Source organism: Vulpes vulpes, chromosome 6, assembly GCF_048418805.1.
Source record: "Vulpes vulpes isolate BD-2025 chromosome 6, VulVul3, whole genome shotgun sequence".
NCBI lineage: Eukaryota > Metazoa > Chordata > Mammalia > Carnivora > Canidae > Vulpes > Vulpes vulpes.
In genome coordinates, this window is record NC_132785.1 from 49,710,800 (window position 1) to 49,736,704 (window position 25,905).

General features: G+C 37.6%; 1 protein-coding gene and 1 long non-coding RNA gene across 11 annotated transcripts in view; one reads left to right on the top strand and one right to left on the bottom strand.

Annotated features, from left to right (window-relative positions):
* CLYBL (citramalyl-CoA lyase) overlaps positions 1–25,905 on the top strand; it is a 293,861-nt gene that overhangs the window by 223,275 nt on the left and 44,681 nt on the right. For 8 of the 9 annotated variants that reach the window (XR_012002038.1, XR_012002036.1, XR_012002037.1 and 5 more), the window contains 4 exons: positions 360–461; positions 2,193–2,286; positions 3,628–3,795; positions 8,356–8,480. Coding sequence is in view for 6 of the 9 variants with exons in the window: in XM_026003693.2 (XP_025859478.1) it covers positions 360–461; positions 2,193–2,286; positions 3,628–3,795; positions 8,356–8,480 (489 nt within the window). In the remaining 3 variants the exon portion in view is untranslated. Of the gene's footprint in view, positions 1–359; positions 462–2,192; positions 2,287–3,627; positions 3,796–4,301; positions 4,840–8,355; positions 8,481–25,905 lie in introns of those variants that run through there. The other variant, XM_072760940.1, reaches the window with a different exon arrangement.
* LOC112923804 (uncharacterized) overlaps positions 1–25,905 on the bottom strand; it is a 92,571-nt gene that overhangs the window by 8,576 nt on the left and 58,090 nt on the right. The window lies entirely within an intron of this gene.

Here is a 25,905-nt window from a genome sequence, read left to right on the forward strand (position 1 = left end):
TAGCTAAGTGAAGGCTAGAGGTCTTAAGTAAATATGTTTTCAAGGAAAGCATTTTGACTCCAGAATCTCTCTTTCCACTTCTAACTCCTAGGCCTCAAATTGTTCCTTTAGGGGAAAAAAAAAAAAAAAAAAGCATTATAATGCACTAAATTTACTATTTAGTTTGGTGGAAACTTTGTTACCTTTTTATCTTGGTCTTTCCTCCTGGTTTGGTTTTGTTTTGTTTTAATTCTTTTTCATGTATGGAATAGACTGGGATATTACTTCCTTAGGCCAAAGACTCAAATACTACTGTGTCTACATTTCAGTGATTGTACATTTTTCCCCCTACTAATTACCAATGACACTTCTGATTTTAGTTTTCAGACAAATTTTCATTCTACTTAAAAGGCCGAAAACTTGAACAACCTATGAATTTAATCCCTTTTGTGGAAACTGCAATGGGTTTGCTCAATTTTAAGGTAAGAGAATATAATGTAACTAATAAGTTACTTTATTTATTACCTAAAGAGAACTTTTGTTCTCAATTTTGACATCTACTTAAAATATTTTTCTAGAAAGATTTATAGGCAAAGTAAACCTTGAACACCATTTGTTATCTATAATAATCTAAAACCAGGCTGTGAGCATCTTAGAAAACAAAGAAACTAGCTAAATAGCAAGAAAAGACTTCCCAATCCTAAATATTTAAGTGAAATATTTATATATTCTCACTTTAAATAATCCTATGTAAACACACGCTTTGAATTATATTTATTAATGAATTATACATGAAAATCTATTTTGTTGTCCTTATGAATTAACTTTCAATTATTCTTTTGTAACAATTGCCTTTTAGTGGGAAATTTTCTGGCCTCTTTGTAGTAATAGTATCCATAATGTCTAGTATGTAAGACTGCTGTTTGTCGGTTAGTATACATCAATAATTTGCAGTATATTAATTCAGTTTGTCACATTAGAACATAAAATATTTCCTGATATGCATTCAGGAAGATCAGCTGAGCCAAGTGTTTTCCAGCATTGTATGGTTGCATTAAATAATTTGCCTTAATGATATCATGGCTAGCTTGTTTTTTTCCCCCTTTATCACATCATTTAAACTGTTTTCCAAAATATGCCTCACATTTCACCTGACTCATGAACATCAATGTAGCACCCCATCTCAGAGGGCAAAAGGGAAGAAATCCCTAAAACCAAAGAAAAGAGATAGTTGAACACTTCCCTAGAGAGATAATATGGGAGTAAATGCTCTGAGAGGAAACTTTGAGACCTACTGGACCATGCAGGAGGGGCAGAGGGCACATGTTTGGGAAGCTGCTTCAAGCCTCATGATCAGCACATTTACACAACTGATCATAAATTCTTCTAGCCTGCCCCACAATTCTGAGATATAAATAAAGCATGTCCCTTAGATATGACTAGATTCATACGATGATTGAATTCTAAACTCCACCACCCCGTTTTATTTCATATTGTACCTAGAAGCACTTTCAACCCCTGAAATAAATCAACAGTGTCCACTCCCAATTTTCAGATCTTCCCTACCCACATACATTAGCATGCTGAATCTCCATCTCAGTAGATTGTTACATCTATGACAAATGTTATTAATCTTTATTTTCACATAGAAATATGGAAGTTGCTAATTAATACATCTTGGATGACTTGTTGCATTTTTATTTTCCCCTCTGGAGTTGTAGATTTTTGTACTGTATGTCTTTAATCCTGAGACCATTTACTAAGAAATCCTGATCCTAACACAAATAATCCAATTAATTTGATTTAAAAATTCTTTCCTTCTCTCCTGTGGTTTTATGTTTATTGTTTGAGAGTCTCTTAAAACAAAACAAATTTCAGGAAAAGAGAAACAATTTACAGAACAATCAAAGTGAATTCAAAGTTTTCTTAGAAATTAGATGAACTGTGATTCAAACATTAGAACTGTATTCATATATATTTGAAACTAAATATAATCCACTAAGCAAAGCAAATCTATACAGCATAATTATTTTGGACAATATTAAATGCCTTTCAAAAGGGGTAAATTTAGGGCTGCATTTTTAGGACTGCCGGTTTGCTTTCAGCCAAACTGTGTTCAGAGCTGGAATTTTCTGTTACTGAAAATACACCATGCTGCTTCTCTCTATATTGTGCATTTCTATGAGATTTGGTTCTGTTCTGTTCTTTTACAGGCCGTGTGTGAAGAAGCACTAAAGAGTGGACCTCAAGTAGGTCTTTTTCTAGATGCAGTCGTTTTTGGAGGAGAAGACTTTCGAGCCAGCATAGGTATCAAACACATTTCTCTCTTTTTCAGTCTCCGTGTGTGCATGTATCTCTGTGTGTGTATGTATGTATTTTTCTTTGCCCCTTCATGAAAGGACATTTACATGACAATATATATTTGCCAATCATGACAATGGTTTTTCAGCTGAATGGGCAGTACTTTCTGATAATTTAGGGCACCTCAGAACTGTCCTGCTTCCGGAACACCATATTACTACTTCTGTTCATTTATAAAGTAATAAAAAGCCTGTTGCAACCTCACATGTGTTCAGGAGTATATGACATCTACTTTATTCATTTTGAGTATAATATATGAATAGCCTCTCTGTTGCTTAAATATTTTGTTTTCACATTCATCTGAGAGTTAACTAGGCTTGTAACACAAATTTAACATAATTTCACATTTGCTTTAGATCATTTTCTACAGTAAATGTAATATGCAAATATTATTTTAAATAGATCTTAAGTTCCTCCTAAAACACATTTCAGAACTCCTTATTAAATATTTATTGAGATAGTATGCTCATTTCCACTGATCTTCCCCATCCCTTGGGCACTGTGCCTCCGGTCTGGGTACATGTGTACGTAGTGACTCTGGGCACACCTAGAAAAGACAGCAAGGCCACAAAGCATGTGCAGAACCACAGTCCCAGTGGCCTAGAGACTGGAGCTCTCCCTGAGCGGAGTGTCACGGTCCAAATGCAAACAGTGACACCCCACACACACCCGCCCTTAGGGTGAAAGAAAAGGAACTTAGTTTAATACCAGTCTTTCTAAGAGATCTTTGTGTTTCCGACAGTTCAGTGGACACTTTCTGCCTCTTTCAAAATGAGTGCCCTTCCGTTTCCCTGAGTTCTTCATCCAAACCCTGAAGCTGCACTATTTGGCTCAGAACCTTAGTTATGGCAGAGCATTACAACCCCAGCACGCAAATTTCTGTGCTCAGTGAGAGAAGTTAACCATTTCCTCACACAGCCACTTGGCCACCTTTTGTGGTGCTGTCTTTGGACCGATACTTTCCAAGCAACGGCAAAAAGGAAAAATATATACCAGAAGTAATTTGTGACCTATCAAGTCATTTGTGATTGTATCTCCTGAGATGCAGGAGAATCCTTTTTTTAATACACACAGGTAATGACGCTGAAAGATGCCTTCCAAGATAAAGAGACACATATGAGATTTAACTCTGCCTCCACATATCCCTCTCTTCATTTATATTAGAGTCATCATTTTGCTGGGGAACAATCCCCAGGACGATGTCTTTACAAACCAAGTTTTTACAACAGATGGCTAGGTTTGGTTTCCGAGTTAATGTCTCTTTTTTCTGTCTACATCCCATTTCAGGTGCAACAAGTAGTAAAGAAACCCAAGATATTCTGTACGCCCGACAAAAGATTATTGTCATAGCGAAAGCCTTTGGTCTACAGGCTATAGATCTGGTGTACATCGACTTTCGAGATGGAGAGGGGCTCCTCAGGCAGTCAAGGGAAGGAGCTGCAATGGGATTTACTGGTATGATTTTTGATGATACCTTAGAAAGCAGGATCTAAATTAGCAAACATTCCAGAAAAGTAGAAATAGAACCAGAAATTAGAGTTTCTAATGTAGCCATATATCTCATATACTTATTCTGCTATTTGAAATGTGAAAAAGCCATCTAGGGCAAGAACCTGCTGAACAAATTGTCATGTTTTCCTTTGTCTGTGCAAGTCGAACAATGAAGCATTCATTTTGTTTCCTCTTTACATTAGTTACCATTTTTTTTTCTGTCCTCATAAGTATTTTGTTTTTTGCTGACCCTGGAGAAGGGATGAGGCTATTATAGAAGTGTTTTTGAATGAACAGCCGTAAGAATTTGGGCTGATGGGTAGAACAAAAATTTCCTTAAACATTCAAAATATTCACTCATTTCTGAAAGAAACTTTGTTGATATCTTCTTTAATTTTTTTTTTTTTACTCATAACTAGCTTTTTATTCTCCTGCCACTTCAAGCCCCATATTTCTCTCCCACCTCCTAGTAAGTGTCTATGCACCTGGCGACACCTACGGGCATTGGCTGTCACTAAGGTCAGTGAGTTCCCTACAATCCGGTCCTGGAGTGCTGGCAGATATCTGTTGATTGATGTGTCCGATCACTGAGCATCAGGAGTCCGGGGAGCAACCGAAAATTATGTTTTTGAAACAGAAATCCATTTTTTTCCAAAACCACAATGGGATTCTATACACAAACACATATCTGCAGTTGTGTGCACTCACACTCTCTCTTTCTCTCTCTCTCTCTCTCTCTCACACACACACACACACACACACACGCAACCATGGCTAAGCCATAAACTCTTTTATGCTTATTTATTCTTCTGCTGCAAGTTCTAAGAATATCATGATCAGAAATGAACTCAAATAATGAGGAAAAGAGATAAGCATCCTTGCTGTCCCTTTTGTAAATATTTTTGAAATATGTCCAGTTAAGGAGTTCATAAAGTGACCTTACATGTTAAACATATCTTAATGAATGATGCTTTAACTCCAAATAAAATTAAACAACTGGAGAAACAATTTTAGTGTTATATTAGACTTAAATAATTGTGTTATTTGTTCTTATGTTTTTAATATGAAGAGTTAAAATGTGATTCCCCTCAAATCTGTTTAATAAATAAATAAGTAAATAAATGTGATCTTGTATACAGAAATATTTTCCAGTCATCTGAACTATTAATAAATTAATCCTCCCTACATTTAACAGTGACTAAGAAAGAAAGAGTCCCTCTATCCTGGCCTCAAGGTTGCCATTGTCCCCATGGCCTGTTACACCTGCCTCTTTCCAATGACCAGTTAGGACATAGCCCAAATGGAAAAGTTAAGAGAAACACTCCATGAAATCTATCTAATAGACCTCGATGTTGTTGGTCTAAAATGTGTGGCATTAGCTGCCAAGCAGCCAGATGTTGCTGTGAAATGGGTACTCATTCAATAAAAATTTAAAAAAATTTTTGAAAACACTGAATTGATGCTAACCTGTATCACCATCACTCAGTATAACCTGGGTGTCCTCAGCTACCTCTGGGGTAAATGTTTGCTCCAGAACTTACAAAGGAGTTTGAGAATTTCTCCAAGAAACAGGGCTGAATTAAATTGGTCCCTAATTCAGTCGCAGAAGACACGTTACTTCAAATCAGATTTAGATTTCTAGACTGTGCCCAACTCAGCATGAGGAGCTTATGCGCTTGGCACTATTGTTTCTCAACAACAGGGAGTATTAAATCACACACACACACACACACAAAATGGAAGCAGGGGGAGGATGGGAAGACATAGAGGGTATAGTGCCCATTATATATTCAAGTGAGTAAGTCAGTAAACTAGGGAGCTATACTTCATAACCAGTTTGCAGTTTTTTAAAGGAAGATCTTTGTTGTCCCAATTATATTTCTACATACCAGTAAAAAAGGTAATTAGTCCAATAATAAGATACCAGATTATTTGTAGTATTTTGAAATAAGAAGGGCTTTGAGTATTTTAAACCCACTTGTGATCTGTTTGTCTTAATTGTCATTTAATTGTCATAACTTAGGCTTTGCACAAGCAGAGAGAAAAGCAAGGAAGGAGAAATACACACCCTCTCTGAAGCAGGTGTTTGAAAGTTTTAGAATCTCATGAAAGTATCGTGTTACCCACAACACTGATGAGCAACACTCAGTCTATGCCATAAGGATTTTCTCTGCTTTTAAAAATGATACATTTTTAAACGAGTTTTGTAGGTTTTTTTTAAAGTTAGCCAGGCATCAAACAGTGCGTTATGGTTTCTCTTCTGCAGTCGTTATTTCACGGGGCCATAGTCCATGTGGATTGATTTGAAATCAATGCATTGGCCATACAAGTGGCTATTCACATTAGGAATTATTTTTATAAAAAGAAACCAAAACTATATCTTGTAATAAAGCTTCAACAGCTGACTTAGTCATCACAGTTATTGCAGTCCTGCATGCTGAGAAGAAAGATGATAAATATGAAGCACTGTAGGTTTTCTTCTTTTTTGCAGTCTTTTGTAGAAGACAAAAATGACACCATCATACAGTCACCTAAAAGACTTGACAGGTATTGATTTAAAGCACGATATATCAAGTGGTACTGTAAAAAGGATTTCATGGTCATAAATTTTAATGTCTTCCAATTTTGTACCCTCGGTAACTTGCCAATAACAGCACTTCTGTATAAAATATTTGCCTCACTCTCACATGACATTAAAGTCTGATGTTCCATTGTTGGGGTGCACAAGAATCGACAAAAGATAACTTCATACATGGATGTTCATAAATTTCTAAAACTTAACACATATCCTAAAATTAGCCTCACTACTGAAATATGGGTACTTGCAGGCCATCGGTGGTTTCCCAGTATTTCTAAATAGTTTCTGTTTTGCTCCTCAAGTCATAGTATCTGTACCAAGAAGTTCCCGTGAAATCTGGCTTTTTACACATCTGTGTAAATTATGTACATAAATTATAAAATTCAGGACTAACAATTAGTACAAAATGACTACCAGAACTGACATCCTTTATTAATAATATTGTAACAGCTATTAGATGACTTAGTATAATTGCAATACCTACCATTGAGAAAAGCTCTCATTTGTCATCACTGATACTATTTGTTCCCTGAAATTATTCCTCAATTTTAATATATGGTGCTGCCAAAGCAAGCATGATTCCTCAAATAATTTAAAGCATCTTTATTTGTATAGGGTTTTGATGTTTTATTAGTATGCTGACATATGCGAATGAAATAGCAAGGTTGAAGGTGTTCTAATTATGCTACTGTAAGAAAAGATATTGCTATATTTATTCACTTAACTCTTTTTCCATGAAATACTAAAAAACTTTCTTTTACATCAAAGGTATAATTTGTACTGGCCAAATGTTAAAACAACTATTTCAAAAGCAAAGCACATTGATATATGGGCAAATATATTTAGGAGAGCAAATTATCATTAAGTGCACATTCATTTTTAAAGAACCAAATATGTCCATAATTTTATCATGTAATAAAATATAATTTCATCATTATTATAACATTAAATTATGTTGTATTTTATTAATGACCTGATTCGATTTTTACACTTCCCTGATTGTTAAATTGTTTCTTTTAATGACTGCATGATTTCGTAGAAGCCTGTGAGTCTTATGTTTGTGTAATGTTTTTTCCTCAAGATCCTTAAACTCCAAAAAGAAGCAGAAAGCTTTTCTAAAGCTATTAGCACAGAGATAAGCTTTTCTTCTGGGGTATTTAAATATCTGTATAAGAGGGAAGTATTTAATCTTCATTCTACAAGAAAAAAGGGAAAATCTGATTATGTTTTTAGTTAGAGAAACTTTCAGACACTTTTTTATTTAAATATTTTGAAATGGAGTAACCTAGAGACCACTGTGTTCAAATCTGCCTTCTGTTTCACTGTACTGAGTAAAATCTTTTCATTGAAATCAATTTTCTGTTAGTGGTTAGAAATGACACACACTGTATTTGTCTAAAAGAAAGAAAATTAAATGTGTTATTGTAAGCCACTATTTTATATTAATATAGTTGTAACATCTGCTCCTGTTAGCTTTATGAAAATCAACAGACCACTTCTAAAAGAAATCATGGTAGGTGGGATAATGGTACAAAATAAGCAAAAGACAACTTGTAAAATTTGAAAGAGTTAACATATAATTTTTTTTTTACCTTAACTCAAAATAATCACTCTAATTTGCAGATATTGTCCTTTAAAGTTCCAGCCAAAGGATTAGTCAACAAGCTGTCTAGTCAACCCACCTGTAACTAAAAATGAGAGATTATCTGCACTAAGGTGGCATTTCTGTAGGATCAGAAACACAATTACTTCCATTCTTCTGTGTTTCTTATGTGGTATTATGGAAAAGCATGCCAGATTGCAGTTACTTTGTTTTTAAAAAGTCTAAAATAATTAGTTATTTTACATACAGTTTGTGAGGCATTAGGAGCCTTTTGTGGTTGAGACATTTTGTTTGAACATCTGTTTGTTGTTTCGTGTTTCTGGTGTTATTAATCTTCTTGTAGGTAAGCAGGTGATACACCCTAACCAAATTGCCGTCGTGCAGGAACAGTTTTCTCCTTCCCCTGAAAAAATCAAGTGGGCTGAGGAACTGATCACTGCCTTTAAAGAACATCAACAATTAGGAAAGGTAAATGTTTTGTTAATGCCTCGGGTGAATCTGGTGTTTAAAATACTGTGAGGGGGATCTAAAATATAGATCCTTTGAGTTGTTTCAAAAATTCATTGGCTTGTGGCGGGGGCGGGGTGGGGGGCGGTGCGGGGACAGCATTCATCAGGGAGAAATATGCTTCAGGTAAATTTGCCCTTCCATGTTTCTGAATATTTCACTACATGGCCCTCAAGTCTCTGTATAGCTTCTTCTTTTTATAAACTATATTGGCAGCCTTTGAGAAAATAGAAGTCTGTAGTTTTACTCTATAGACTCTGATGCAGCATTCACAAGAAAATAATTTTAGATCAAAGTAAGAGCAAGTTGTAATGAAATAAATGCAGTTTGATCAAATGGTTCTTGTGGAAAGAGGATATAAATTTTCGAGTTATTTTAATTTGGGGGCAAAAATGTACAAAAAGCTCCTCCGGTTTAGTCATTTAAGAGTGGGAGGTTGTGTATGTGTTTGTACCAATTTCTGGACCTGAGATTTGGATAGAATGGAGAGCAAATTAACACTGGAGTATGGTTGTTCCTAATTTAGTGCATCATTGAGCCTCGCGTTTCCTGCTCTGTGGGTTTCTGCTATGTAAATATTGCAGTGGTGATGCGCAATCTGTCTCCACTTTGTGCCAGTAACACTTAAATTAGGTGTCGCCTGAAGGAAGATTTTATGCTAGTTGCAGCATTGTCAGTTAATTATCTTAAAGGTTATTTGCAGTAATACCGTTTGCCTCTTTGTAAGAGAATGGGGAGAATTTATAAATTTATAAATCTATCCTAGAGGTACTATCTGAACTCAGCCTTGTTACCTACATAAGGAGTGAAGTTTTAAAACCTGTGATGCAAAAGTACTTGGGGAGGAAAGAATGCTGAAATATTACCAAGGTTGTAAATGCTAAACAGCCCCTTACAAAAAAAAAAAAAAAAGACAAAACTGACTTCAGTGGTGAACTGGTGACATCAATGTGAGAAGTATCACTTGCACTTTTCACTGGCAGTAAAAACACCTGAAAATCCCAGGACTTGGGAACATGGGTAGCAATATTAAGTGGGTCACCCCCTCCCTCCCATTACGAATACCTGCCTTCAGCTTTGACCTTGCATACTTGCTCATCCTCACACACTCAGAGGTTCATCTTTGCACAAACTTGCACTTCAATTCAAAAGACAAAATATGTGACATTGGAAACATCCCATTTGGACTTACGCCAATTTCAGCATAAATACCATTACTTCATTTCAAATCAGGAGTGGGCTACTGGAAAAACACTGCAGTTTATAGAAATATATTTTGAAATTGACATTGTATTTTAATGTCCATTTCTGTGTCCTGACTCCAAAACCCAGCTCCTCCATGAATGCACATAAATATTTGCCTAGAGAGAAGAGCCATGTACCTTTTCTTTAAATAAAAAAAAAAGATTTATTTATTTATTCATGAGAGACATAGGCAGAGGGAGAAGCAAGCTCCCTGCAGGGAGCCCGATGCGGGGTTTCGATCGCTGGACCCCGGGATCACGACCTGAGCCAAAGGCAAATGATCAACCACTGAGCCACCCAAGCATCCCACCATGTACCTTTTCATTCATATATGCAAATAATTCCATCCACTCCCCTCTCCCACCTGTGCACACACTCACTAAATGTTCTCCACCTCTCTGTGTATACCTTATAGTCAGCTGATAAATACTTCTGACTGAAATAAACTGAGGCAGGATATGGGCCATCAAAATGGCAGACCAAGCAGCACTGCCTCCATTAACCATCTACACTGGGTTTCACATTGAATAACAGTTTAAAGGATGCCACTTAGCATTATAAGCAGCCAGGAGCATGGAAAAGGTTACCCTAAATTTTGGGAAGCCAGCGAACAAAATTCAAATTGTAAACACACTCTTTTTGTTGGCATTTATATTCTCGAGTGAACGAAAAAAAACACACTTTTCCACTGTATCTTAAAAGTGTTCCCAAACAAAATTGTTCCAAAGTGTCTTTACCTTTTGATGATGGCAACTTAAATGTTAAATTCTGAACTGGCTTTTTTTTTTTTCTTCATAAGAAATGCTCTCTTGTTGGGGCATAAGCATTCATAACAGTGTAGCAGGACAGCTTTTCTTAACACAGAACCACAGAAATTAGAGCAGAAGGGAGACTCACTATTAGGTCATTTCCTCCCTGCCCCATTGGTGTAGGTTTGTTTCCTACAGCAAATTCTCCTGGTGCTTTGTCCAGCAAGGTTTAAATGAGTCAAGTAATGGGGCTTCCAGTGGGGACATATGGTTATTTTATCCAGTTCACATGTCTCTTTCACTTTGCCTATAAATTGGCTGGTCACAAAAATTGGGTCTGCAGGTAGGTGACTCTGGGTCTTGAAGGGTCTTGGGGTTTAAATAATGTGGCATTCTGTTTGTAAAGATTTAGTATAAATAGGTTGTTCAATTGTAGAAAGTATTGCTTCCAACAAACATCTAATCTGTTTTATTTCCAATGTGAATCGTGATGAAAACATACACCCTCAGATACTTTATCCAAAGCACAGGTGAATTTGTCAATGATGGGAAACTGATAGTTTGTGTCCTAGTGAGATGGTTACAAATTTCCAAAAGACCTTTTTTCCCCCCTCAGATGAAAATTTCGTTCAAGTAATGTTTTTAAAGGAATGACCCAAGAAGGCAAAATTACATATTTTTGCTTTTCTCTGCTTCTGTTCCCATCTTAAATTATATTCTGCCCTAAAACCAGGGGTATAGCTAAAGTTCACAGGTAATGCTGGGTCCTTTGTATTTTCTATAGTGATAATAATAATTATTATTATACAACAGTAATTATTATCAATAATAAACGTACCTTTCTTCTGTTCCTTTCAAATAAAATTTGTGGGAATACTTAGATTATAAAGTAGATAAATTATTGGAGCTCAATCTTTGGTGTCACAGAATTATTTGTTTCATTTTAATTGGAAGTTCTTAGGAAATAAAGTTTGATGTCAGGTGAAAAATACATTCAAAATAATAATCTCCTCATATAATCTGTCACTGTTTGGCAGCTAGTGATACTTGTGACTGCTTTGCTTCAGGAAACTATAGATATTTACAAGCAAAAGCCTTTTGCCTGGCACAGTAGTCCTCACTAATAAGAATTAGGCTATAGATTAAAATTAGGGACTAAAGGCCATCTTCTCTTATTAAAATCTTTTAGAAAAAGCTTAAACACTTCACATACTCTATGCTATCTTAATTCCCATAAGTTAAATATGTCAAATTTAGCTGACATCAGCCATGAGATATATATCCTCAGTATTCATCAAACTTGAGTTTTTCTCCTGTCCTAGAAAAATATATTTTGAGATACAACTTGCATGTCATTAATGATTTTAACTTCAAATTATTTGGTAGAAACTTTAATCAGGATAAATCACTTTCCATGTAATTTATTTTAAGACTATAGAAGATTTTCCTAAAGGTCAATTTTATTTTTGATGTTATTTTTTCTGTAACAGTGGTGATTCCAGTATTTGAAAATTCTCCATTCAGAACTGAACTTAGTATTGTTTCTTAACAATAGAATTTTGACAGTTCCTTTTGTATCAATTTAAAATTGTGTATAGTATGAAAATTGGATAACTGAAATGAAAACATCTCAAGAAAATATTTAGTTAATGTATATCAATGAAAACTATAATGTACATATAAGCACATTTAAATATTTATGCAATATATATACATTTATGTATTATGATATAGTATATTTTTTCAAGCCTGTTATAAATTCAGTTCTGATTTTTTCTCTTTTCATATTCATTTCTTCTTGGGCAAAAATGACAGCTAAAGGAACTGATCAATAGGTAATCTAAGGTATCTTAATATAAGAACTTACCATTTCTAAGTAAAGACTCTAAAAGAAAAATGTGAGAGAATAGCAAAGTATATTTACATGTGATAGATTTTAAAGGTACTTTGCTAGAATAGTCCCGTTTTCTGTAGTATCTGACTACAAATATGGCTTTGCTTCATTTTCAGTTTTATTCATATCATTATAATTTAGTTTTGGAAGGATTTCGTTGAACTTTTTCAATATTTTTCATTTGTTACAGCTTCACAAGCTAGCTAAAAACCAAGGAAGGGGAAATGTTCATCTTTAAAATCTAGGTTCAATTAACAATTATAAAGGTCAAAAATAAGGTCACTGACATAACAACTGTAAGCATCACTGAAACATTCTAATTTCACTCATGAGAAAACCATAGAGCAAATTAATAAGTTTACATTAATAAGCAAATCCTCTACCGGAACATAAATTGGGAATTTATATCAATAAAGAAAGAGGGTTTTCCCCCTCGTATAAGTCTTTTCATCTAGAAAATTACAAAGAATAATAACCCCCTCCAAATATTGAAACCAAATTATTTTCATAGGTATCTGATTGCTGCTCACACACCTTTCATTTGTGTTTCCAAATGCAGGGCTTTACAAAAGAAATACTGTTTGGGCCAGATGGCCTTCTAGAGGGCTCCCTGAGAGAACTCAGAAGTCTCTCTAGCCAAAAATATTGTTTCCGCTTATTCAAGTGCCAGAAATCCCACTGCCACTCTTTCACGCAGATCAAATAAACCATCTAAAGATTTGGTTGTTGTCTTTGTCGTCTGAAAGGGTTGATTCCACTAATAGACAACAATATACCCTCCCACACCCACGCATCCCACCACCCACAGCCTTCCCCCCCCCTTTAATTGTAAGTAGGAATACTAAAATTAGAACCAAGTGATGTGTAGTGAAAATGAAAACTGAAGAAACACAACCCTATTTTTGAGATGCTCAGTTATTACATTACTCCCTTTATTACCTTTTTCATTTAATATTTCTAGAACCATATGCCATAATTTTGATTTTGAACGGTCAAGTTCATTAAAAAGCTGAGAGTCTGGCAAGGAGGACTTCAAGGGTGATCTGATTAGCAACAAATTGCAGATTTCTAAACATATGAAGTAAGGCAATACAATTCTGGTGGCAATATATTCGATTTCTCATAGTTTTAGTGGCAAATGGTTCAGTACTAGAAGATAAGAGATTATATCATTGAGGTTAAATCTGATGATTTCTAAAGTTGTTTGCTTTGTCCTTAATTTATAACACATTCTTAGGGATATTTTAATCAAAATATTTTTCTCCTGATTTATATTCTCAGGATATTTTTTTTGCTCAATTTCAATTAAAAATATAATTCTTTCAGTTGGATAAAATCTCAGAAATCTTCCAGTTAAATCTTTTCAGTTTACAACTTAAGACACTAAGACTCAGCAAGGGTTTAGAAGTTACCTGTGGTCACTCACAACCAAGGTGGTGATAGAGCCCCTACCAGCATTCAGGGCTAACTTTGTAAATAAAGATATGAACACAGTTAACACAAATGTAGTTTTATTTGGATCATAGTAAACCCCCGTCCACATTAATGACCAAAAGTAGATAGAGCCTTAAAACTGTTCAGTCACTAACAAAATGTTAATTTGGTTAGTTCGGATTAGTATTTTTTTCTTAGTGCTATATATATATATATATATATATATTTTTTTTTTTTTTTGCATGAGCAGAAACCGATGAGGAGGGCAAGAGCACAGAGTTTTCTGTGTGCCTTCCCAACACTCCCTGCTCTTATTCCCCACATCGCACCCTCCTCAATTCTCTCTTGCCCCAGAAAGACTTTTTGGCTCAGATCACTGCAAATCCTGCTCTGTTGTATTAATCATCATTTGTTCCATCTCCCAATGTAGATTGGAAACTCTCCGAGCTAGACTGGGAGCCTTTGGCAAAGAGGCCATATCTAGCTCCAAGCTCCATTTCATCTCGCTCAAGGACAGGTTCCCAATGTCCTGTGTCTCACTTACACCTGTGGTTGCACAAACACCATGGCTTTCAGCGTCTGTAATATAAGCAAGATCCAAACATGGGCCATGAAAGGATGGTTTTTACTCTTTGGACATCTTTTTTCCCTCGTAGAATATTTCTCCCTTTTTGTATGTGTGGGTCGGATGTGTGTTTCTCTGTATAGCTTGCCATTCCTTCCTCATTTTCCTTTCCATGAGCTCTCATGTGTTTCCTCTATCTTTCTCTCCCCCCACATCATCTCCACACCCCACCAACATCCCTTGCCTTCTCGCCCTTAGCCGATTATAATAAAGAAGTTCAGAGCATTCTTTGAATTGTTTGTTATACTTATTAAAGAATTTTGTAATTCTTTTTATATTAAAAAGCAGGCAAATGGAACTTTTATTTTATTAAAAAATATAAATCGAGTTTCTATAATTTTTTTTCATTGTAGGTTAGTGAAACTGAATCAAAAGAAAGTAGGGAAATTTTTCACCACTACCCTAGAGAGTAAAGAATTCTGTTTACTAAAACACATACCTCCCCACAGCATCTTGGATAGAAATAGGTATGCAATATGCATTTAGTAAATACTATTTGGCTAACTGGTCTCTAAATTTCTGACTCTCCTAGAAAGAAATGATTCACTCTACTTTTAACAGGTTATATCATACTGACCTTTTGTTTCCTTCTAGAATAATTGAAAAAATATTTTCACCAATTATTTTATCATTGTCATCAGTTATATTTTAATAGATTTTTAAAATTTAAAGTGACTTTGAGTTAATTTATATGTGCTTTCCAAAGAAAGAAGAAACCTAAGGTGTACAAAATAGAAGTTTTAACATTATTGCTCTTAGCTGCAAGCTGCTTTAAAATGATTTCCATTCTCTGCTTTTCTCATAGGCAATACCAGCTTAAATTTGACATGAAATATCCTAAGTTAAATAAAAAATGTTTACATATCTAACTCAGTGTTAAAAATATTTTCAACTAAGAGTTCTAGTTTAAAAAAAATCTGAGTGGAAGGTGATAGCTACAGAACTCTATATAATTACTAAAAATCAACCAATTGCACACTTAATAATGGGTGAATTGTATGGTTATACAAATTATACCTCAGTATACCTCAGTTTTTTTCTAAAAAAAAAATTAAGTACATCTAATGCACTAGCAAATGTGGAAACTCCTTTAAATTACAATATGCTTATAAATCCAATTGTTTCACCTCATTAGGTAGCTTTCCACATGGCATACTTGGTTCCAAATTTCCTTATCAAAAGATATTTAAAATAAAGACTTGCCTGTCCCTATCTGATCATTCTGCCTGGGTACTTTTAAAGATAAGTTTTGCAGCCTACATTTTGTGGGCTCTGAGAAGAATTTTCAAAACGAAGGCACCTTTGGTCTCCCCATCCGTTTGTATAGTAAAGATGGCTCTGGTCCACTGAGACCGTCCATCTGGGCAAGTAGACAACTCAGTACTGGTCACATATTAAGATAATTGACCCAAACATTCACCTCTGCTCTTCTCCCTACTGTCCAGCCACCTCTGTCTTCCCTGCCAGTTTCATTTTGCAAGCCTTTCACTGTTTTCTTTTCTCCTCCCACTTCCTAAAACTGTTGGTGAAGTCCCCAAATAATCTTACCAGCGTATAACACGAGAGTTTCTGCCTTCTGTGCAGAGCTACAGCTAAATGATTTCATGCTTCCTTTTTAAAGAACAAAATGTTAATGATGCCTATTCATTTTACATTCGCTCAATGTCCACATCCCAAGGAATTTCCTCCTTTTTATAAATGCATCAAGCCATGTGCCTTTGCTAGCACTCTTCTGTTCTGCTCTCCTGTTGCTGGAAACCCTGTCCTTCTGTTTACTGCCTTCTCCAGTGTAAATTTCAGATCATCTGCATTTGATTAGTATCTCCTCAGCTGATATTCTAAGCTTTTAAATGATTTTAAATGTATTTGTTTTCAAATTTCAAATACATATATAGCACCTGGGTCTAGTTTCTTAAAGGGACAATTCAATCTATGATCTAAGCTATAGCTTAGAGGAGGCAGGGAGCTTTAGGCATGAGTTGGGCTTGACTCATTGCATCTTCAAGAATGTTGACGTCCCTAGAATCTTTAAAGCTACTCTGAAATCATGAAATCCTGTTATAATTCAAATACTGTGCAACGGGGATTCCTGGATGGCTCAGCGGTTTAGCTCCTGCCTTTGGTCCAAGGGCGTGATCCTGGAGTCTCGGGATCCAGTCCCACATCGGGCTCCCTGCATGAAGCCTGCTTCTCCCTCTGCCTGTGTCTCTGCCTCTGTGTGTGTGTGTGTGTGTGTGTGTGTGTGTGATGAATAAATAAATAAAATCTTTAAAAAAAATACTGTGCTTCTCACTGCACCTTTCTGTGATAAATGGAATTGAATCATCTCTGGCTAACAATAGCAGTGGCAGTAACAACAGTGATCATGCTGGTGGTGACAGCAATCAGGTAGAGGTGATAACATTAGTAGTGATAGTGGCAGCAGTCTCAAGGGGACACAGTCACAGTGGTAGTGACAGTAATGGGAGTGGTGCTAGAAGTTGCAGCTCCCATGTACTGAGAGCCTGTTCTGTGACAGGCCATTGCATACATTTTACTTAATTCTCACAACAATTCTGTAAGGGAGATTTTTTCACCCCAATTTTACAGGTGAAGAAACTGAGGCTCAGAAAAGTAACATTGTTTGCTGTAGCTCACAGCTAGGAAATAGCAGAGCTTGGATTCAAGGTGTAGCTGACCCCAAAGCCCATATTCTAACCTCTGCATTAAGATGCCTTACATAGGAGAAGCTAGACCCTTTCTCTGTTTGTGTTTGTATACTTTTTGTTTTAGCGGCAAGCTACAGAATGCCACTTCAGAATGCTCATCCTAGAGAGTTGCCTATTTCTGTTTGGTGGAAGTCACAAAGGGGCTTCCTAGACAGACAATCCTTGGTGTCCTCTTGGGCCACTACTGCCTCAGCTGGTGGGACTGCTCTGGAATAGAACCCTGCCCTTCAAACCCCTCTGGAGTTTTTACAGTCAGAGAGCTATGGGGGGAAAAGATGGGAAGAATAAGGAGGGAGCTTCTCCAGGCTTTTTCACCTTTCAGAAATTGGAAACTAAATCTGGTAGGTTGCCCAGGATGCAGGACCCCCCCAGACCTCATACCCTTTCTGAGTCCACGTCTGAGGCAGGTGCTGAGGGGGCTTCCTAACAGTTTTATAGTCCTGAACTGTCACTGCATTCCCCAATCTGGTACATTTCAAACCCTCTTCAGATAGTCCAACTATTACATTCTTAGGAATCATTTAAAGGGCTTCCCCATCAGAGGCCATGCAGTGTCATCTATCAGAATTTCAGCACTAGTAGTAATGACACATCAGCCCAATGTGAAGTGTTGACCAGGCTGAATGGCTTCAGTTGAACTTTTAGAAATTCATGTAGAGCTACATTAACATTTGAAATTTTCTGGCCATAGCAGTAATTGGCTTTTGATTTTTTTTTTAAGATTTTATTTATTTATTCATGAGAGACACAGAGAGAGAGGCAGAGACACAGGCAGAGGGAGAAGCAGGCTTCCTGTGGGGAGCCTGATGCGGGACTTGATCCCAGAACCCCAGGATCATGACCTGAGCCAAAGGCAGACGCTCAACCACTGAGCCACCCAGGTGCCCGTGGCTATTGAATTTTAATTCAAAATATTGTTAAAGTACCTACCAAATTATCACTACAACATAAGTGTGAAAATAAGAAAAACATGTTCTCTATTTTCCAAGTCTTCAGAAATATTCTTTTACCCTCTTAATGGTAACATTTAAAAAGTGTTTATCTATAAACCAAAGGGTTACTGATACTCAGAAGTATATATAAGGATCAAATGTCACCTCCTTTAGTCCTTCTTAGAAATGCTTTAGGTTTTTTGAGGACTTTAGATGTCATTCACATATTTATTATTGATTTTTTCTCATTGAAAATATCTTTCAGTATTCCTAATATCATAATAATTATAGTAAAGTGGGTTCACCAATGCATACAACCACCCGCCTGGGTGGCTCAGCGGTTGAGGGTAGGCTTTTCGCTCAAGGAGTGATCCCGGGATTACAGGATCGAGTCCTGCATTGGGCTCCTCTCAGGGAGCCTGCCTCTCCCTCTGCCTATGTCTCTGCCTCTCTCTGTGTGTCTCTCATGAATAAATAAATAAATAATTTTTTTAATTATAGTAAAAGCTGTTAAGTGGAAACTCAGGATGGAAGCATTTATATTTCAGTTGTTCCTGAATTCAGTTATTAAAATTACAATTTGGGGGCTCCTGGGTGGTTCAGTCAGTTGAGCATTCAACTCTTGATTTCAGCTCAAGTGATGATCTCGGGGTCATGAGATGGAGCCCTATGTAGAGCTCCCTCAACCTCAGTGTTCTGCACTGAGTCTACTTGCTCCACTTCCTCTGCTCCTCCCCTGCCACCTGTGCTTTCTCTCTCTCTCTCTCTTTCTCAAATAAATGAATAAAATCTTAAAAAATAAAATGAAATTAATTACATTTTCACATATTTGCTTATCTGCACCTTATCTGTATGTCATTTTTTTTCAGCCTCATCCTAAGTAATATTATCTCTGAAATAGCAGTTCAGATATGGTGGTTATTTCTTGTAATGCACAAAATAAAATCTTTAAATATATAGTATTATGTAAAATAAATATATATTTTAGTTTTTTATATTTAAACATTTTTGTAACCATCTCAGATAGCACTGTCACCAGTCATACTTTGGAGTATACCAATTAGGAGGAAGAGTTTGGGATTTAGGGTGATAAGCCTTAGATTCTAGTCCTATCCTTCCCATAAGTTGCTTTAAAAAGGTTAATCTGAACTGTAGTTTTTGCATCTGTAAAACAGAAATTGCCATGCCCTACCCCCTGCAAGTAAGAAGATGTCTTTGAAATGTTTTGTAAAATCCTAAAGTACTATTAGATGAAATCTCTTTTTTTGGTATTGGGTCTTCCTAATAAGATTGTACCTCTCCGGGGCGCCTGGGTGGCTCAGTTGGTTAAGTGTCTGCCTTGGGCTCAGGTCCTGACTTCAGGGGCCTGGGATAGAGCCCAGGCCCAAGTTGGGCTCCCTGCTTGGCATAGTTGCTTCTCCCTTTGCCCCTCCCCCCACTTGTGGGCACTCTGTGTGTCAAATAAGTAAATTAAATCTTAAAAAAAAAAGATTGTACCTCTCCGATTTTCAGTTTGGAAATAAATCTTCCAGGCCTTATTACTAAGGTCTATTGCTAACTAGAGCCTAGGCTATAGTTGCTGAGGGAATCTTCATATTTCCTCTTCAAAAGGGAATGAACATCCTTCTCCTCCCCCTGGTGCCCAAGTCAATCCATCTATGATGGTCCCACTCAGAAGCAAAGCTGAACCAGGCCAGCTCTTAGCTTGTTGGATCCCCAGACCACCCTTAGACAAGGAGATAATGCCTAGAATAAAGGAAAGGAAACAGGTGATTCACTCTCTTCCCCCTAGGGTCCAGGAAGGGAGCAAGTACTGGGTTCACCAGGGCATACAAGAACAAAGGGATTCCAGTGGGTTCCAGTCCAGCTTCATCAAGGAGAAGCTAAGTTTTGTGCCTTGCATAAGGAAAGCCAAGCAGCCAATGTATAATAGAACCAGTAATCATCCATATTAATATAGGCTAGATCAGGTTCCCTTTCCTTAGATCCTAGAGAATCCCATTCAGCCATAGATAGATGCAGTATCTCATACTGTGTTCCTTCATTTTGCTTGATCTATTGAATCATTGGTGGCCAGAGGCATGGAGGGGTCCTGCAGACACAGAAAGCCAACCCCACTGATGTGTCTCTACATGCTGCTCCCAGTATCCACTGCCTCTCTCTTGTTCCTTTGGTATCCCTAACCTTCTAAACCTGACTTTAAATGTACCTGTTCTTCAAAGCCTTTTCTGGCCAAACCACCTCCATCTTGATGGCCCTGTTTCTCTGTAGCTCCTCAGTCCTTAAATGCCACAAATATGACAGACGTGCTTGTATTTTAACTATTAAGTCACTTGCATGAGTTAACCTGACCCCAACCCAGCATCACATTTCTTAAGGTAAATCACTGTGTCCCACTGGAGGCTCAGCAAGTGTTAGCCAACTGACCAGGGAGTATTACCAGACCAGGGAAAGATCGAGTGGCATAGAAGGATGTTTGCAAATGAAGGAGAGGAGAAAAAAAAAAAATGAAGGAGAGGAGATAGGTATGATGGATAGCATCTTCCCATATCACTCTCCCCTCAGCCACCCAACTCGAGGCCCACAAAAGAACTAAGTTTCTTGACTCCAAACTATGTTTTGAGTACTGGGTTATGGGTATTCAAAGATATATGAGACATGACCCCTTCCTCAAGAGTCTCACAACTTGGTGATAAAGACAGCATAGTAAACAAATCATTACAATGGAGTGTGACAAGGGCTGTAATGGGAGGCTGTGTAGGGAAAGGAAGGATAGGAGCATCTGGCTGGCACAGTCAGTAAAGCATGTGACACTTTTTTTTTTTTAAGTAAGCTCTACGCCCAATGTGGGACTTGACCTCACCATCCTGAGACTAAGAGTTGCATGCTCTAACAACTGAGCCAGCCAGGCAACCCCAGGCATGGGACTCTGGATAGCAAGATTGTAAATTCGACCCTCATATTAGGCAGAGCGTTTACTTAAAAGAGAAAAAAAGGAGAGATCAGCCCTACCAGGAAAGTCTAGAAACACTTTATAGACCTGACATCTTCTGACAGTTTAAAGGATGAGGAGTTTATAGGACAGATAGGGAAAGATCCTCAGAGCAGAGAATAGAGCATATGGGAGAGGTACAGAAGAATGTAACTATGGGGGGGGGGGTTGTATGGGTGTGTGGGTGTGTGTGTATAGTGGGTGGACCAGCAGGGGACAAGGCTGAGAGCAGAGACAGAGTCTGGTGTCCTCATGGGAAGCCTGGGATCCCTGCTAAGGAGATTGCATTGATTTTGTAAGTCCAAAGGGAGCCAAAGCCAGGTATAAGCAAATGGATGATCCTATCCAGTGCTTTAGAAAGATTGGGATGCCTGGGTGGCTCAGCGGTTGAGTGTCTGCCTTTGGCTCAGGGCATGATCCCAGGATCTGGGATCGAGTCCCATGTCGGGTTCCTTGCAGGAAGCCTGCTTCTGCCTCTGCCTATCTCTCTCTCTCTCTCTCTCTCTCTCTGTCGCTCATGAATAAATAAAATCTTTAGAAAGAAAGAAAGATAACAACATGATCCCAGTTAGGGAGGTGCAACATCCCAGTAAACATCCCAGCAGTCTCTCAGTGAGACATCCCCACTGAGCTGTGGGTGCCTGCCTGGCAAACAAACTAACATCGTTGGAAAAAATGTCCTAACAAGTCATGGGGCAACCAAGGGCTACCCTGGGGCCTCTCCAAGGACTCTCGAGGGTGATAGGGTGAAAAATGGGAAAGAAAGAAGAATGAAAGTGTCCATCAGAATACCTCAGTGGAGTAATCATCCTCTTCCTTTTTGGAGTAGGGAGGAGCAGATGATTTTCTAAGGAAGAACTAATCACAGACCATGCTGGGTCTGAGAGATTTGAGCAAATAGAGGGCACAACCTAGATCTTGAAGAGAAATTTCATAAAGGCCAACGCTGACAAAAGTTTTAGGAATTCACTGGGAACTGCTGTGAGGCAAATATTTCACTGGGCTTAGAGTCATACAGGAGGAGTGTCACCCTGAAAAAGAAGGACCATGACAGCTGTACTCAAATGTTATCATTTGTTCCAACAGAGCACCACCATCACTGTCATGCCAGAGAGAACTCCCCAAGTGCTCAAAGACATTATTTGAAAAATAAAGGAGGAGGGAAAGAATTAAATCCATTTGTGTTTCTAGTAAATTACTCTTTTAGTACTCTAGAGAAAAAAATTCTCAAGTATTAAGTGCCAAAAATGCAAAATATATGAATATTTCCTATAGATGATTCCTTTTGTCATCACCACCACTATCATCTGTACTTTTGCTATCAAACTGTAAGTCCAATTCACCCCTATGAAGAACTTCTGAGTCTGGCAAAATTCAGGTTATCTCAGTGCTTGTTTTACCAATGGGCAATAACTACATTGTTAGAGAAACTATAACCCAAGTGTAATTGTTTTCTTTGCTATACAGATAACATGTATGCTAAGAGGATATTGCCCTTCACTTCCAGGAATTTGAGACCCTAAACATGTGTATAGTGAAGTGTGCCAAAGTGATTGACCAATGATTTACTACAACAAATAACTCAATAGGTAATTCTGGAATAAAACCCCATTGCTCCGTGGCAGCTCTAGCCAGGAATGCATGATATGTACTAGGTACACAGTATCATATCCATGTGAACAGGGCAAACGATCCTGAGTAGACAAGGGCAGTCCTTTCAGACCCTCAGATCTCTCTGTGCTCATCACACTGGGCTTTTTTCTAATTCTTGTTGCATTTTATGGCACCTGCTTCTTTTCCAGCACATTGCTCCTTGAGGGCAAGGATCAGGTCATATCCATATCAAAGGGAGCCTAACTATTTCTAACCAGAGGAGCTAACACACGGAACTTTTCCAACTTGAATATTGGCTTTAGAATCATGAGATGATTCCTGACAACCCTCCACCCCCAACCTTCTGCATCAGATCCTGTAGGATGGGACTGTATGTGCATTTTAACAAGCCACGTCCCCTACCATCCCCCTTAGATGATTCTGATCCGGTTGAGAACATTTCTCAGTCTGTGAGCCTACAGTGTAAGCCTGGAGCACACTCTAGATCAGCTAGAGCTAGGTTTCATCCCAGTTCTGTACTCAGTAGCTACAGGGCAGACATATAGAAGTTTCTTAAGCCCAGCCCCCTCAGTTATAAAATGGGGATATATGTACAAATTAGATACACAATAAGAATGATGGCTGCCAGGGGCTTCTGGAGAGGGGATGTGGAGTAACTTGTTTCATGGGTACAGGGTTTCAGCTCTGCAGGATGAAAAATTTCTGGAGATCTTTTGTACAACAATGCAAATACACCTAACATTACTAAGATGTACATTTAAAAATAGTTAAGGTGATAAATTTTATGTGTTTTTGCCACAATTAAAAAGAATTTTTTAAAGAAAATTTTAATGGGGTTGCATAATAGCATCTACCTCGCACTGTTGTTATGAGCGTTACATGAAATAAAGTATGTCAAGTATCCAGCGCAGTCCCTGATCTAGCAACTGCTCAAAAAATTACAGTTATTATTATTGTCATGGTTCTGGTTGTTAAGGTAGTTAACTATGAATAAGTTACTATTTAAAGGCATTTTAAACCAAATTATAGACTGAATCTTCAAGCTGATGGAGGTTCTCTATACTTTTTGAAATGGTAAGCCAATTTTTCAGGAAAGCATTGGGCTGTAAAATGGAAATTTATTGGGACACCTGGGTGGCTCAGTGGTTGAGCTTCTGCCTTTGGCTCAGGGCGTGGTTCCGGTGTCCCCCTATCGAGTCTCATGTCGGGCTTCCCTCTAGGAGCGTGCTTCTCCCTCTGCCTATGTCTCTGCCTCTCTTTCTGTGTCTCTCATGAATAAATAAATAAAATCTTTTTAAAAATGGAAACTTATTTCTAATCATTAATTAAGGACTGTTTCAATCTCTCCCTACAAATTCAAGTAACTTTTGACAAACTGCATTTTTCCAAATCCTCAGCAACAGACCCATTCACATTTCACATGTAGATCCTTATGTTTAAAAACCCAACCATATTACAGGTCGATATGTGAAAGCAGGAGTATTAGGCAGTTGAATTCCTAACACTAAGATCCTCAATTGCAGAGATGGAGACAAAAATGTTGAATTTTGTTTTTGCAGCTTAAGCTTAATGAAGGAGGCCAAGCAAAATCTGCTACTGTAAAAGAAAGAAATGATCTTCATGAAATATTTTCCATCTTTGATTTGCACGTGGAACCCAAAGCAGATTTGGGAAACATGGCATAAACCCAAGGCCGTAATTTTGATTGTGCATCGTTTTGATTTTGTGTGCATCTATTCTAATTTCGTCTCTCCAGCCTATTATTTAAATCTTAGCAGGACAGATGTGCTGTTTTACAGGGGCATAATCCACTTGGTGGGTGGATAACCAAGAGGCCTTTGGTCTTCATCATTTACTCCAATAAGAAAACTAGACTATTGCCTTGTAAAACAGCGTGAGTCCCACACCCTGATTTCACACGCTATGCTAACCCATGGAATATCCTTGGAACTTCTCTAACTGAATTCATAAAATTCATCATGGTCACAGAGATCACCAAAATTTGCTCTAGGCTAAATGAAATTAGGCAAAAGTCAATCTAGAGATATAAATAGTAAAAATGAGAGGGTTGGAAAATGAATTCAGGTATAGGATGTTAGGCCAGCACAGGTGCTCTTATGAATCAGATATATCATTGTAAGGCTGAGTACTCCTGGTACTCTAATCCCAGTGGCTTTTAAATCTCTTAATTGAAAAATAAATTCCAAAGTCATTGCTAAGGATTCCCTGCCACTTTTAAAAATCTCCATTCTATGTGTAACTCTTGTAATTGTGGGAGGTAAGGGTTTTCAGAAAGACCAGGAGACCCATCCCAGAACTTTTGAGTGATGACGATATAGACTGTCAAGAGGTGATACTTGTGAAATCAGAAATGGACGGCAGTGTATGCAGATGGACCACCAGCAAGGATTATGATTGCTCCCACCCACCATTATCCTTGCCACGTGTTACATGGAAGGAAGGAGAAATATGAAGAGCTGTGATTGTAAACAGCAAGAAGGAGTGATTAAAAGAATGTAAATAACCAGACATTAACTTCAGATTCTGGGCATACTCTATCATAAAAAAAAAAAAAACATTAAAAAAAAAAAGAAAAAAAAGGGATCCCTGGGTGGCGCAGCGGTTTGGCGCCTGCCTTTGGCCCAGGGCGCGATCCTGGAGACCCGGGATCGAATCCCACGTCGGGCTTCCGGTGCATGGAGCCTGATTCTCCCTCTGCCTGTGTCTCTGCCTGTCTCTCTCTCTCTCTCTCTCTCTGTGACTATCATAAAAAAAAAAAAATTAAAAAAAAAAAAAAACAGATTCTGGGCATACTGCCTTCTGTCCAATTAATTTTTCTTTTTCTGATGCAGTAAAGACATTACCTTGTTACCTTAATATAGGAGTCTCTGATCAAGGCTTGAGGGTCTGATACCCAAGTATTAGCTCCAGCTCCAACTTTTCCTAGTCACGTGATCTTGGAAAAATCTCAACTACTCTAGGACTCAGATTCCTCATCTAGAACAGAACTTAGATCACATGACACATTCAATTTGGTATTTGCAGAAATTGAAAAGAAAATATATCTGTAAAATGGTGATAAACCAGGAGATCTCAGAAATTCTTTCCAGACTCACCATTCAACAGACCTGTGACTTCTTTTTTATAGGCTCATGTCCCTTGTCATTCTAGTCCTCTTCAGCACTTCTGTATC